General features: G+C 49.8%; 1 protein-coding gene across 1 annotated transcript in view; it reads right to left on the bottom strand.

Moving 5' to 3' along the window:
* Nucleotides 1–12,954, bottom strand: part of Vwa3a (von Willebrand factor A domain containing 3A) — a 51,797-nt gene that overhangs the window by 500 nt on the left and 38,343 nt on the right. The window contains exons 21-32 of the mRNA XM_076840482.2: nt 11,593–11,748; nt 10,258–10,324; nt 9,498–9,602; nt 8,857–8,954; nt 7,872–8,009; nt 6,706–6,814; nt 3,851–3,995; nt 2,847–2,991; nt 2,304–2,455; nt 1,786–1,909; nt 245–342; nt 8–73 (exon numbers count right to left, since the gene is read on the bottom strand). Coding sequence (XP_076696597.2) covers nt 22–73; nt 245–342; nt 1,786–1,909; nt 2,304–2,455; nt 2,847–2,991; nt 3,851–3,995; nt 6,706–6,814; nt 7,872–8,009; nt 8,857–8,954; nt 9,498–9,602; nt 10,258–10,324; nt 11,593–11,748 — 1,389 coding nt within the window. The 3' untranslated portion in view covers nt 8–21. The remainder of the gene's footprint in view (nt 1–7; nt 74–244; nt 343–1,785; nt 1,910–2,303; nt 2,456–2,846; nt 2,992–3,850; nt 3,996–6,705; nt 6,815–7,871; nt 8,010–8,856; nt 8,955–9,497; nt 9,603–10,257; nt 10,325–11,592; nt 11,749–12,954) is intronic.

The raw sequence follows: 12,954 nt of genomic DNA, 5'->3' as shown, positions 1-12,954 counted from the left end.
CCCTTACCTGAGAATCCTTCTCTAACAAAGAGTGACCTCCGGTTCCATATTGCTTTTCTTCTGGAATTGGGATCTGGATGGGCAGGAGATGAAGGAAAATGGTTCCCCTCCTGCCCAGATTTCTGGGCCTGGTGGGGAAAAGCCAGGCAGGAGGTCTTACAGTCAGGGTGCCATGACCAGAGTTGGGTCATATCTTATTGGGGTCCAGCCCCACCAGGCCCTGGGGCTGCTCTGAAGGGCATACCTGAGGGCCTGAGCTTGCTTGAGAAAACCTCTGGCCTTGGTGACTTCCTGAGCCAGTTTCCTTAAGTCATCGCCTTCAAACAGTGGCAAGGTAGGATCCTTGGAAAGGAGAAATGAGTGTGAAGTTCGATCCCCTGAAATGACTAGATGGGACCTGGAGACGCAAAATGTCAGCAGATGTTTAGAGCAAGTGAAATGCAGCCTCCGACCCGGGCAGGAAATCCTATGGGCCTCAGCTTGTATATCTCCCAGGACAGGAAGCTCATCGCCTAGCAGGACAGTCATTCTGCACATGGGACACTTTGAAATAAGATGTCTGAGAGGCGGGGGGCGGGGTGTGAGCCAAGGAGGTCTCTGAACCTCAGTGAGGGTGGAGCTTCTCTGGACCCAGGGGACAGAATGGGTATATAGTGCTTGTCTCACTGCTGATCATCCAGTAAAATTTCTTTGGCTCTCTCCCCATTTCTTCTCGTAAAACAGAGCTTCACAGCCATGTTTTAAAAAATGGTAGTAACTGAAATTCCAGACAGCCTAGCCCTAAAACACTGTCTCACAATTAACAAGGTCTAAGAGAGACACAAAGCTGTCCCCTTGCCTGGCAGTAGTGGCAGAGGACTCTCACTCTGAGCAGAAATTATTCACTGAGAACCTGCTCGATCCTGTCAATCATTTTCCTATGTGACCTAGACCCCTGGGTGAATATTCATTACTTTTACCAACTTGTCCTGTCCTGGGTATTATTTGTCATATCTGCCCCTAGAAGAATGACCTGAACCAAGGACTGATGTGAGGTCACCCAAACTTTGGAAATTATGTAGTGTTCTGGGAAAGTAACCTTTAATCTCTAAAAAGAGATTCTAACTTCTGATTAGTGGTCTTACTTAATTTCCACCCCCTCTCCCTCACCCTCTGCCGAAAGATTATCGGCAACAACAACACGTTCCTTAAAAGATTTAGATAAGTTTGCCACTTTTCTATCAAATTGGAAGAGGACTACTGGAACTCAACTCAGTAATTTGTCACTTAGTAGATAATCTATGACTTCTCTAGATCTCTTGCTGAACAGCTGTCTGTGTTTCAGTGAACTGAGCACCAGAAGACAGAGCCACGGGAATTAAACACAGAGGCTGAGAGCCAGGTGTCCTGGGCTCCAACTTCACCCCTTCCTCCGACTTCCTCTGAAGAGCTGACTGAGCTGTCGGTTCATATAGGTGGGGGTAACAGTAGTCTGAGGCTCATCTAAGTGGGTATTAATACTAAGTAATTAATATAATTAATAGAGATAAGCTATAGAAAGCAATATACCTGCACATAGTAAGTGCTCAGCAAACGTAAACTGACTTATTCCTAATAACTCCCCCACAGCCTGCTTCTCTCCCAGCCTTGAGGGGTGTCTGCTTAAAAGGCGAACTGCAGGGAAACACAACCCCTTCAAGTCAACCTTTTGCCTTGCAAGGGAAGCAGAGATCTGAGAGGGAAACTTTTCAGGCCCACGGGCATCTTACCGGGCTGTTGAAACAGACCTTGCACTTGGCACTTTACCTTTTCATTTATGAAGCCTCTGGTGAGCAGGCCGCGGATCCCACAGAGGGCGTCCTCACCAACGGGGCAGTGATAGCGTGCCCCAGTGAGGGCAGCCAGCTTCCTCAGGAACTCCACCGCTGCTCTGGGGAAGGAAGAGAGGCCTGGGGGCTGGCAGAGGTTGGGGAGGCCTGCTGAGGCCCCCGGAGAGCGTAAGTCTGTGTGTGGCTTAGGGGGAAGCCGCCTGGCAGCGGGCCTGGACTGTGCCTCTGGGACCACCGTGAGCCTCACCAAGTGCAGTTTCCCAACCCGTGGCCGCTTGTCACCATTGAGCCTGGCCTCCCTCAAAGCCCACGGCCAGCACGCTCTTTACTGGACATCTCTCCAGTGCCTACTGTGTGGCAGGCCATAGATCCCATGGCTTAGACACAGAGGGAAGATCTAAGGGAGCCCCCAGAGAAGATGAGGAGTTCAGAACTCCTCCCTCCAACATGAAGCCCCGGGAGGGCACCAAGCTCAGCCCAGGCCTCGCTGCCCACCTGTCTGCGCTGTTCAAGGAAATGGTGTGCACCTTCACGTCTCTCTCCTTCTGGAGTCTGTAGACAGCATTCAGAACAAAATTGCAGCTTGTGTCTGGCTTCCCGTCGGTAAGGAGGTACAATCCTTGCACATCTTGAAAACTGAATGCTTTCTGACAGACCACAGAAAGGCTGTCACCAGAAAAGACAAAAACCACTTGCCTGACAGTGGCCTCTGCAGCTCCCAAGGAAAACGTGTCAGATGGATGCCCATGACATGTCCATTAAAACTGAGGCCCCCCCCTTCAGCCTCAGACAGACCCAGGAAGCTGCTGAGGTTTAGGAGGCCCACTTCCTAGCTGGTTGACCTCAAGCATGTCACTTAACCTCTCTGAACCTCTGTGTCTTCATCTCAAAGCCAGAACAAGATCTCATTCTGTCTGAGTTGTTGGGAAGATGAAATAGAGTGCCGCTTTGTAAACCCCAAAGCGAAGCACAATATCAGTGCAGTGGGTGATGGAGTTTCTGTTTTGCCATAGGGTCAGGGTCCAGGGTGGCACTTGCCATCAATGCTTGCAAGACGGAGGTGCTCCCGTGAGCTTGCAGGTGGGTCACCCACTGCATAGCCTTGTGACATGCAGCATCTGTGGTCTCCACCAGAGTGTCCTGCCATGGCTGTAGGCCCTCTGCAAAGCTGAGCAGGTTGAAACTGAGGAGGAGAAAAGAAGAGATGGAGACCAGAGAGGAGAGAGAGATGGGTGAGCACAGGCCAGTCCATGCGGAGTTCCAGGGCTGTCACCTCCAATGCGAGGTGTTCACTGAAGACCCCTACAAATGGGCTGTGGGCCCCCTGAGAATGATGGTCTACAGTCTGAAGATTCTAGATGAAGATAGGAATTGTTTTAAATCCCAGCTCAGTCACTCAAGGGTTGCAATCTTGGGCAAATTACTTAAACTCTCTGAGTTCTAGTTTCCTTTTCTGTAAAATAGCCACCCTTTGTAAGATCATTGTGAGAACTGACAAAATCATGAACTTAAAGTACCTGCCCCCCCACACAAAAAAGTGATTGCTGAATATTTACTCTTATTAATAGTAAGGCATGAATGAGTTCCAGCCTAGGACCAGAGGCTCTTGCTGTCCCTTCAAGGTCAACTCTTCTGGGCAGAGAGAAAAAACAATTCCTCACCCTTAAAAATAGAGTTCGAGGTCTGGGAGGGTAGCCCAGTGGTAGAGTGCTTGCCTAGCATGAACGAGGCCCTGGGTTCAATCTCCAGAACCACAAAGGAAAAAAAAATCAAGTTCAGCTGAAATCCATAGTTCAAGGCCACATGATAGGATTTTGACTATGCTTGCCACTGTCCTGGGCCTGAGATGAGATCCTAAAAGTTGCTTTTTTTCTGCAGCAGAATAGAATAGTACTCTTTCCCGTCTGTTAAGCTACTTAGAAGGGACCTTCCGGAACCTCCAGGACTGTTGGAATTGAGGAGGGTGCGTGGGTAGGCAGAGAGGCCCTAGGAATCCCCTTTCACCTTCCAGAGCCCTTGCCACCCACAGTCCTGCTTCCCACCTGTCACAGTGCTTCCGCAGCTGCTCCCAAATCAGCAGAATCAGCTCTGTCTTCATCTGCTGCAGGTAGGGGCCCATGGACCCTGATGTGTCCAGCAGGACACACACTTTGCTCTCCAAGATGGTGCCAAACAGCCGGCGGCTTCCTGCCCAGAGATGAGTGGGGCTCAGGCAGGGAAGGATTGGGGGGGGGGGTCTCACCTCCTGGGTGGTTTTCCTCACTCTATCTATCAAGTGTGAAGTCTTGCAAAACCATTGCCTGCCTGGTAAGTGGTCTCAAGTCCTTCCACTGGGAGATGACCTTGTGGTGTTATTGGCTGGGTCAGAGCCATCTGTTCAAGCACAGAGCCAGTCTGTGATCTGGGCTTTGGAAGATCAAGATTTCAGCTCTGGTTTTGCCTGTGATAACTCATCAAAATGATTATAATGTCCCAGAGCTTGAGATTCCACATCCCTAAAATTATGAGATTGGGTAAAATAGTGTCACAGTATTATCTGGGGCTGGAAAAGATGCTGGAGACCTCATGGCCATTCAATTGGTCAATAGAAAGGAACCCAGCACAGTGCAAAGTCGACAAGAGAGGGTCCCTGCCCTCATGGAGCTTACAGTCAGCGAAGGAAGACAGATGTTGAGCAATTACAACTCTGCTTTCAGCCCAATGGGAACCAAGGCCCAGGATCACCCAGCCTGCTGCGGCTGAGCCGGTTTCCTCTCCTCTTGTCTACACTTCAACCTCTAACCCTGGTCCTCGCGTCTCCACAAGGCTAAATGGAGGGGACACAAGGGGACCCAACAAGCAGACAAGGTGCCCAGCATTCTCAAACATGCCTCTGGGACCTCACCAGAGCTGCAGGAGAAACTGACAAACTGCTACAAAACAGACCAGTCGTTCTCCAGGAAAAGGTGGACAGGGCGGCTGGACCTGGTGCCCTGGAGCCTCCGGGACTCATCTGGATGTTCTCTGGCAATGCTCATGTCAGAGGGAGAAGAGGGGAGAAGGTGCCATGAGGACATCGAGTCAGCTGGTCAGCCCATGAGGGACCACCTCCCTCTACAAATGGCCGGCTGATCCCCTTAGGAACCAGAGAGGGGAAGCAGAGCAAGCTACCAAGCCATTCTGTCTTTACCCCATGGGTCTATCTAACCTTGCCTCCGTATCCATCTCCACTACCACTACCCTTCGCCAGTTACCTTAATCTTCTACCTGGGCTACAGCTAGGTCGTCCTCATTCTATTCTATTCCCTCAATAATTCATTTTGTAAACTGAGGGTAGTGGCATGCGCCTGCAATCCCAGAGGCTTGGGACGCTGAGGCCAAAGAATCTCAAGTTCAAAGCCAGCCTCAGAAACTTAGTGAGACCTGTCTCAAAATGAAAAATAAAAAGGGCTACAGATTTGGCTCCGTGGTTGAGGGCCCCTGGGTTCAATCCTTGGTACCTCCACCAACAACAAAAAAATTCATTTACAGCAACCAGAGGAAATATTGCAAATGCTAATGCTGATCATTTTTCCCTCATGTAAAATATTTTAAGGGCTCCCCATTGCTCTTAATAATTAACACACACTGTGCCATAGCTGAGTCTCTGTTGGATGGCATCCCCTGGATCTCTCCCAGCCACACTGACTTCTTTCCTTCAGTCTCTGTACTGAGCATCTTCTATCCTGCCCAACACCTCTGTGTTTTCCTTTCTTGCCCACTTAACCTGTGAGATTTCAGCTATATACCTCCTCCTTGGGGAAGCCTCCCTTTGACCTTCCTATGCAGGCCAAATGTCCCTTCTCTTCCTACACCTGTCACAGTTGTGACTTGTTTGTGGCTCTTGGATGAACATCTATCTCCTCCTACAGGCTTTATAAGTTCAGGAATCACTTTGGCTTCTACCCACCCCCAGAGCCTAGCAGGAGAAAAACTTATTGGTTGAATGAATGAATGAAGCACCCACTGCCTGGTAGGTACTGCAGTGTGAGTGTTCACGTGTGCACCTGTGCATGAGGCAGGGGATGTGTACTATAAAAGAAGTCGCTGACTCTGGTCTGCACATGCACCCCAGTGGTCACTGTGAGGTGGGACTGGGAGAGGCCCACCCCCTCTGCTCCACCCCAGCCTTTGCCCTGAAGTGATAACTGGACCCTGTGCTCCGCCCAGCTATTCCCTCACACCCTCATCACCCTCTAATAAACCAGTGTGTTCCATTGTGATCAACAATTCCCAAACATCTGTCAAGCATCCAGTTTTGTTTGTTTAAAATCTTGTTTCCTTTTGTTAAACTGCTAGGATCATGATTCTGTAGAGGAGTGGGAGTGTTGGGGGACAATTTTCCGGCAAATGCAGTAACTGTAAAGCCACTGCCACATTGCTGCTGAGGGACTGTCTAGAGGAGGTTCTGCTGCAGAGGATTGGACCTAATGAATTTACATGGGGTTCCGCATAGACCACACAGGCTGCATGTAGGATTTCTACATAAGTCTCAGTCCTTCTATTATTTCTTCTATGTCCCTCCAGGTCCCAAAGCCTAAATCCCCTCCCATCTGGTTCTAGTTGCCTACTCAGCCTCCTGCCCTTGATGCTTGGGGTGGTTTCTTTCTTCCCAGCTGGCCCTCCTCTGGGACGTGAACCTGGCTCTTTGGCTTTGGTGTTCTGGGGTTCTATGGCCTGTCCTCTGCCCTGATGCCATCTAGCACCTTGTCTGATCTCTGACCCCAGAACTCGTGCCATACCTGAATGACCCTCCTGGCTTAATCCCTTGACCTGACAGTTGGTGAGGGCCTTGGACGGACAGATCCTGCGGTCCCTGGAGTGAACCTTCCACCTGCCTTCATGCCCCTCCACCCCCCAGGACAGGGGCCAGGCTCACCGGACAGCAGCCACTGCAGCCTCTGGACGTAGCACCTCATCACCTTCTCCAAGCATGAGATATATGCTTCCATCTCTCTGTGCGTCCACTGAATGTGCTTCACCACTCCCTGGGTTAAGGTAAACAGAGCAGATACCCACCCCACCAGCTACCCTCATCACCCCCTAAAACAGTGTGTTCCATTGTGATCAACAATTCTCAAAACATCTGTCAAGCAAACAGTTTTGTTTGTCTAAAATCTTGTTTCCTTCTGTTAAACTACTGGGTTTCTGGTTCTACAGAGGAGTGGGGGGATTAAGATAATGGTTCCATGCAGTTATTATAATAATGGTGGGGTGAGAAATCCATCAACTTCAAACTGAAGGACGACCTTGTAGAGAGAGGGAGCGGTACTCTGGGACAACCCTGAATTTTTCCAGTGGATAATTTCAAATTTTGAGGCTATTTTTAGTTCCCTCGAAAATGTGGTAGAAAAGGGCTGGGAGGGAAATGATTAGATTTTCATTTTGTACTAAATTTACTTGTTCCACTGTCAAAGCCATGAGAAAACTCTTCCTCCAAAGAGAAAACAGAGATGAGAACCCCTTGCCTCTTGTCATAAGCCCTGTGCACCGCTACCTAGCAGAGCCAGCAACAGCACTGGGGGTACCACGTTGGTTTGGTGAGTACTCCAGCCACAGCCTTATGCTCTTGTTTTTGTTTGTTTGTTTTTGTTTTTGTTTTTGGTATTGGGGTTTGAACTCAGGGGCCTTGACTGCTGAGTCATATCCCCAGGACTATTTTGTATTTGTTATTTAGAGACAGGGTTCTCACTGAGTTGCTTAGTGCCTTGATTTTGCTGAGACTGGCTTTGAACTCGTGATCCTCCTGCCTCAGCCTCCCCAGCAGCTGGGATTACAGGTGTGCTCCACAGCGCCTGGCATTCTTGTTTTAATTCTCTCTCCAAAGAGGCCCTCTATCCTAGAGTATCATCTCAGGCCTGCTGGGGGCCTGACTTTTCTTCCAACAGGACTCTGTATCTCCTATCGGTTGAGGGCAGTGCCTCTTTGTGGGGAGGGGCTCTTAGAAGCAGGAATAGAAGCCAGGTGCCCTGATCTACCATTTTTACCTGAGAAGAGGCAAGGAGCTGTGGGAGGAAAGCCAACAACCAAAAAACTCGGCCTTACATCGATCTCTATGCTGGGGAGGACACTGCAGTGTTTGGCCGATGTTGATCTCTGCATGAACTTCTGTTGGGTACAGTGAGGACCCATGTACCTGGAGAGCTCCATCTTCAGTTTTCTCAGTCCATAATTTGCTATCCACTTTAGAATAAAGGAAAGAACTATTGTCTAAGCAATTCGGGATAACTGAGTGATTGTCCAACTCATCTGTTAAAACCTCGTGTTTGAAATCTGTTTCATCTTGGAAAAGTGGGGTTCCCAGGTCCTCATGGATTATCCTTCATATGCAAACTCTTTCCCCATTTTTAGGGGAAAGAGATGCACAAAAAATGGGGAACAAGAAACTAAATTTATTGAGCACCTAATTCATCTTTCATCTAGTAGACATGGTTGCTTCCCCAACATCCATATTCAACACTCCATCACAAAATTTGAATGGAAAGCTCTAATTGGCCTAAAGTTCAGACTCTAAACCAATCAGGATAATCTCTGTTTTCTTGTCACAATGAGAGGTGCCAGAATGGGCAGGTTCAAAGCAATCAGAGCATGGCATTCAGGATCAGCCCAATCAGAACCAAGCTCCGACTTTTGTTGAATGGTTGTGGGAAGAAAGCTGTTCTATCTCCTGGATATGAACAGGAAGGGGGATTTCTGTTGCTTGCAACCAAAAGGATCCTACTCTAATAAGTACTTTGATTCACATGAAATACACTTTAATCAATCCTCACATCAATCTTATTAGACAGATGCAATTATGTTCATTTGCAAACATAGCCATTGAATGCATTATGATTTCCCCAAGTTCACCTAACTAGGAAGCAACAGATCCAGATTTTTAAATTAGCTATATTTAGCCTATATCCCATTTGCCACAGTAAGGAGTCATTCTTAGTTTGCCATCTTTTCTAAGTTTGCCCACTCTCCTGGAAGGAATGGTTGCTGGAAGAAATTGTCTAGAGGGCATGTCCTGGTCTAGACAACGTCATACCTCTTGGCTCGAGCAAACTGTATCCTTTCTGGGCAACTCAATAGATGAGTTGATGGTTTTTATAGCCCTTCTTTGAGGGTACTTCTTGTACATTGAGCCTAGGAGAAACAGAACAAGTCACCTTGTGTACCTCTCTTCCCTCCTGCCTCCGCCTGTCCCTCTCTCATGTCAATTTCTCTGCCTGTCGGGTTAGTTATAAGTTTCCTTAGCTGTGATCTGCTGGAGAGGTGGGAAGGGGGCTATTGAGTGGACTGGGGTAATGCTGCTCAGGACCTCCCTTCTCCAGGTCACAATAGATTACTACTCAGATGGGCACCATTTCACAGAAGTCCATCAGGCTGGCCTAGGGGAATCTTCTCCATCTCTTTCCCAATCAGCTTCAGAGCTAAGACAGTTGCCCCCTCAAACCCAAGAATCTGGGGAGAGCTCATCTTCAGTAATGACTTACTCATTTTCTGGGCAGTGCCAGGACTTGGCATATGAGATATGTCATTACTCTGGGCAGTGCCTCTCCTGAGGCACCACAGAGCTAGCAGGTCCTAGGTAGCTGGAGGGGTCTCCTTCCCATGGGGACTCCTGTGCCCTAACAGTTCCCATGGGGCCAGGGGGCTGTTCCAACACTTGTGTGGCCTCCGACTTACCCACGTTGTTCCCTGTCTCTGTATAGAACAGTGAGAGAGTGGGCTCTGATGCCCTGGACTTGGGCTTCCTCCTCCAGTCTGTCGTCTCTTTTTTCATGGGCTGGGCTACGGTGAGAGGACATTGGCTCATTGGTTGGGGCAGCCTTGTGGGTTGCTGTGATAAAGCTATACAGTGTGGTTTGGAGATGTCTCACCTTCATCTATACTCTACACTTGGAAATGGGGCTCTGGGACGGCTCTGAGGTACCTCTTGTCCCCCCGCTAGGTCTCCTGTCTTCCCCTGGATTGATAACAATTAAAGCTTGGGTCACTGAGTCCTGATATTCTCCAGGAATGGTGCTTAATGCTTTGTGGACCTGTGTCATTTCATCCTCACAGTCCCCCAGGGTGCAGATGAGCTAAACAGGACACAGAGCTAGTAAGAAGTAGAGGAAAGATCCCAGCCTGGTCTCACTGACTCTAGAACCCTGCCCTAAGCTGCTCTGGTATACCTTTGACCTTGGAATTAAGACACTGTTTTAGGTTAATGAGCTGAGGACTTTCATAAAAATAGTGATTTAGCTGGCACAGTATGAGCCCCTCTGTCAGTAAAATGAGTTGATAAAGAGACTACAGCATAGGACTGACTCTTACAGGCTTTGCAAGGGGCCATCTTGGCAGATGGTGGGTACATGCTCAAGGCTCACTAATCATTTAGTTACTATCCACCCCCAGCCTGCCCACGGCCATGCCTCACCTGGGGAGATGCCCACTCTGCCACTGTGTGGATGCCATTTCAGCTCTTTTAAGGGGGAGATCTTCTCTCTATCCAGGTTATCTTTCATGTTCTAGAAAACAGGCCATCTTCCCCGTCACAGGCCTGTTCTCCGTGGCAGGCAGTATCCCAGTCACCCCAATCTCAATCTGTCAATCAGGAACTTTTGTAGGGAGGGGCATAAGGGAGTAGATCCTCAGATGTGTTTGGCCTATCTTCTGCAGCAGATTTAGAGGGGACTACGGGTTTTGGGGTCAAAAGGTGTGTGAATGTGTGTGGCATGAGAGAAGGCCAGAGAGCATGCTAGTAGGACAGCTATGGGGGTTTGCCAGAACTTTCTTCACCGGTTTCCTGACCCTCTTTCTATTAGACTGGGATTTGGGGGCTTTGAGCATGACAAATAACTATGCAGGTCCCTTCTTGCCCTCTGGGCAAAAGTTAAACAAGTCACCCAGGGCCCTGAGCCAGCGAAGACCTCAGGGTAAGCTGCTATGCAGAGGGCCCAGATGCTGGCATCCTGGGCAGTGCCCAGCCAGGTGTCGAGAGGGCCCGTTAAAGACCATGGCCTAAGCCTCCTTGCACCTAATCGGCTCATGTACCGTGAAGGGCCAAGGAAGACCCTGGGATTCTGGGGTCACCTCCAGAATTTCGGAAGGTAGGAGAGACAGAGGGTGACAAGTCTGGGCTGTCTCCCCAAACCTGGTGGAGTCCTTTGAGTGAGGCAGCACCTGTGTGCCCAGAATCCCCTGGAAATGCAGCTGTCTGGCTGGCAATGAGCTCTATACTGTCCAGGATGGATTTCCTCATGCTGAAAATGTGCTGTTCCCGAGTCTGTCAGAGAGCAGCCGATGAGCCCCCGAGAGTCACTGCCCCTTGGCTCACGGCACTGTTACATGGGGTGGGGGCAGGGTCTTCCTGCTAGAGGCCCCATGACTGCTGGGGGTGCATTTTATACAAGACACATCTGACAGGCTGTGAATGGGTTAGGGCCTTGGTGGGCACAGGCCCACCCTCAGCTCCTATCAGTCCTCTGGTAAGCCTTGGGCTGTGGCAGGAAGATCCCTTAGAGACCTAACTCCCTTGCCCCTGAGAAACCCTCCCAGGATTAGCCATCAGATGTAAGGGTGGGTACCAGTTCCATAGCTAGGCAGCAGGGCCATGCAGAGCCGAAGGTGGCCCCAGAGCTGAGAAGCAGGACGGGGTGGGAGGCACTCATGGGACACCCACCCCTGAAGCCCCTGACCCCACTGTGCTGGCCCCAGACGTTTTAAGATCTAGGAAAGACCAGGAGACAAACTGTAAACAAAATCCTTTGCATGTTATAAGGGCGGGGAGTCAAACCATTCTGGCCACCGAGGGGGCGGCTGCAGGCTCGGGAGTACTGAATTGCTTGGGCTGGCTTCTCTGCTTGAGCGTCTTTGGCTTTTCTTTGGAGAGGGCTGCACTCTCCAGTTCTTTACCCGAATGGCTCTTCAGAGAGGCCACCAGTAAGGCACACTGCAAGGGAATCAGGTGGGTTAGCAGCACCCTGGCCACTGTGGACAGCAGAGGCACAAACATACCCAGCAGGAGAGTCCCTGGAAACCCGCCCCCCCCCATGCCTCTTTCTGTCACTGAATGCTGTCTGGGGATGAGGGTGCCATGGATCAGTGTATTGACAATAATTAGTACCCCGTATGGAAGGACTGGGATGCACGGGACCCTGGGCAAGTTAACGCCTGGGGAAGTCTCAATCCCTCATGCCAACTATGCCAACAGAGTGAGTGCTAACTTACCCCCATTTTATAGATGAGGAAAGCAAAGCTCTGTGAGCTTAAGGTTGTTATTTTTAGTACCAGGTTTTGAACCCAGGGGCGCTTAACCACTGAGCCACATCCCCAGTCCTTTAAAAAGTATGAAAATTTGAAACAGGTTCTCATTAAGTTGCTGAGGGCCTCCCTAAGTTCCTGTGGCTGGCTTTGAACTCAGGATCCTTCTGCCTCAGCCTCCAGAGACGCTGGGATTACAGACGTGCACCACCGCATCTGTGAGCCTAAGGTTCTTATCTAAGGCCACACTGCTAGTAAGCAGAGGAGCTTCAACTCAAACCCAGGTTGGTCTGGGTCCTAAGCCAGGCTGCTTCCATGGTAAGACACTTGGGCATCAACAGGGTGGTCACCCTGTGCCCAGGACTGACTCCAGATGCTGGCAGAGCTGCTGTGTAATGCTTATTCCCTTTGCTTACAAATGCCTCACCTGCCAGAAAGTTTCTCTAGTAGTGACCCCCATCAAAGCACTAAGGACACTATTCAGATATAAACAAGCATGCCAAGGAAGGGCGGATTAAACCTCACTGTCACTGGAGCCTGGGAATGGGACTGCTGTGTACCCTGGGAGAAGGGGTTTACAGAGTGCCAGAGGGGACCCTCTCAGGGGAGACGACTTAAGCACAGCTCGGGAGCCACAGATCCAGGGCCATAGAGGAAAAGGACAGGGAGACTTGGCCCTGCCCTCCAGGAGTTAGTCTAGAAGGAACAAATAGCACTAATCAAAATGCGAGTCAGGATGAGTCTCCTTCTTACTCTTCCCTGGCCTTGACTGTGACCCATATAAGCTCTCTGTCCTTCTCCATGGCTGGAATAACCCCAAATCTCTATCTCCAGCCCATTGGTTTGGCTATCTCCCTGTAGGATACCCTGACTTGTTATCTCACAAGACTCACAA

This window comes from Callospermophilus lateralis, chromosome 19, assembly GCF_048772815.1.
Source record: "Callospermophilus lateralis isolate mCalLat2 chromosome 19, mCalLat2.hap1, whole genome shotgun sequence".
NCBI classification, from domain to species: domain Eukaryota; kingdom Metazoa; phylum Chordata; class Mammalia; order Rodentia; family Sciuridae; genus Callospermophilus; species Callospermophilus lateralis.
This window is presented reverse-complemented; position numbering and strand designations above follow the sequence as displayed.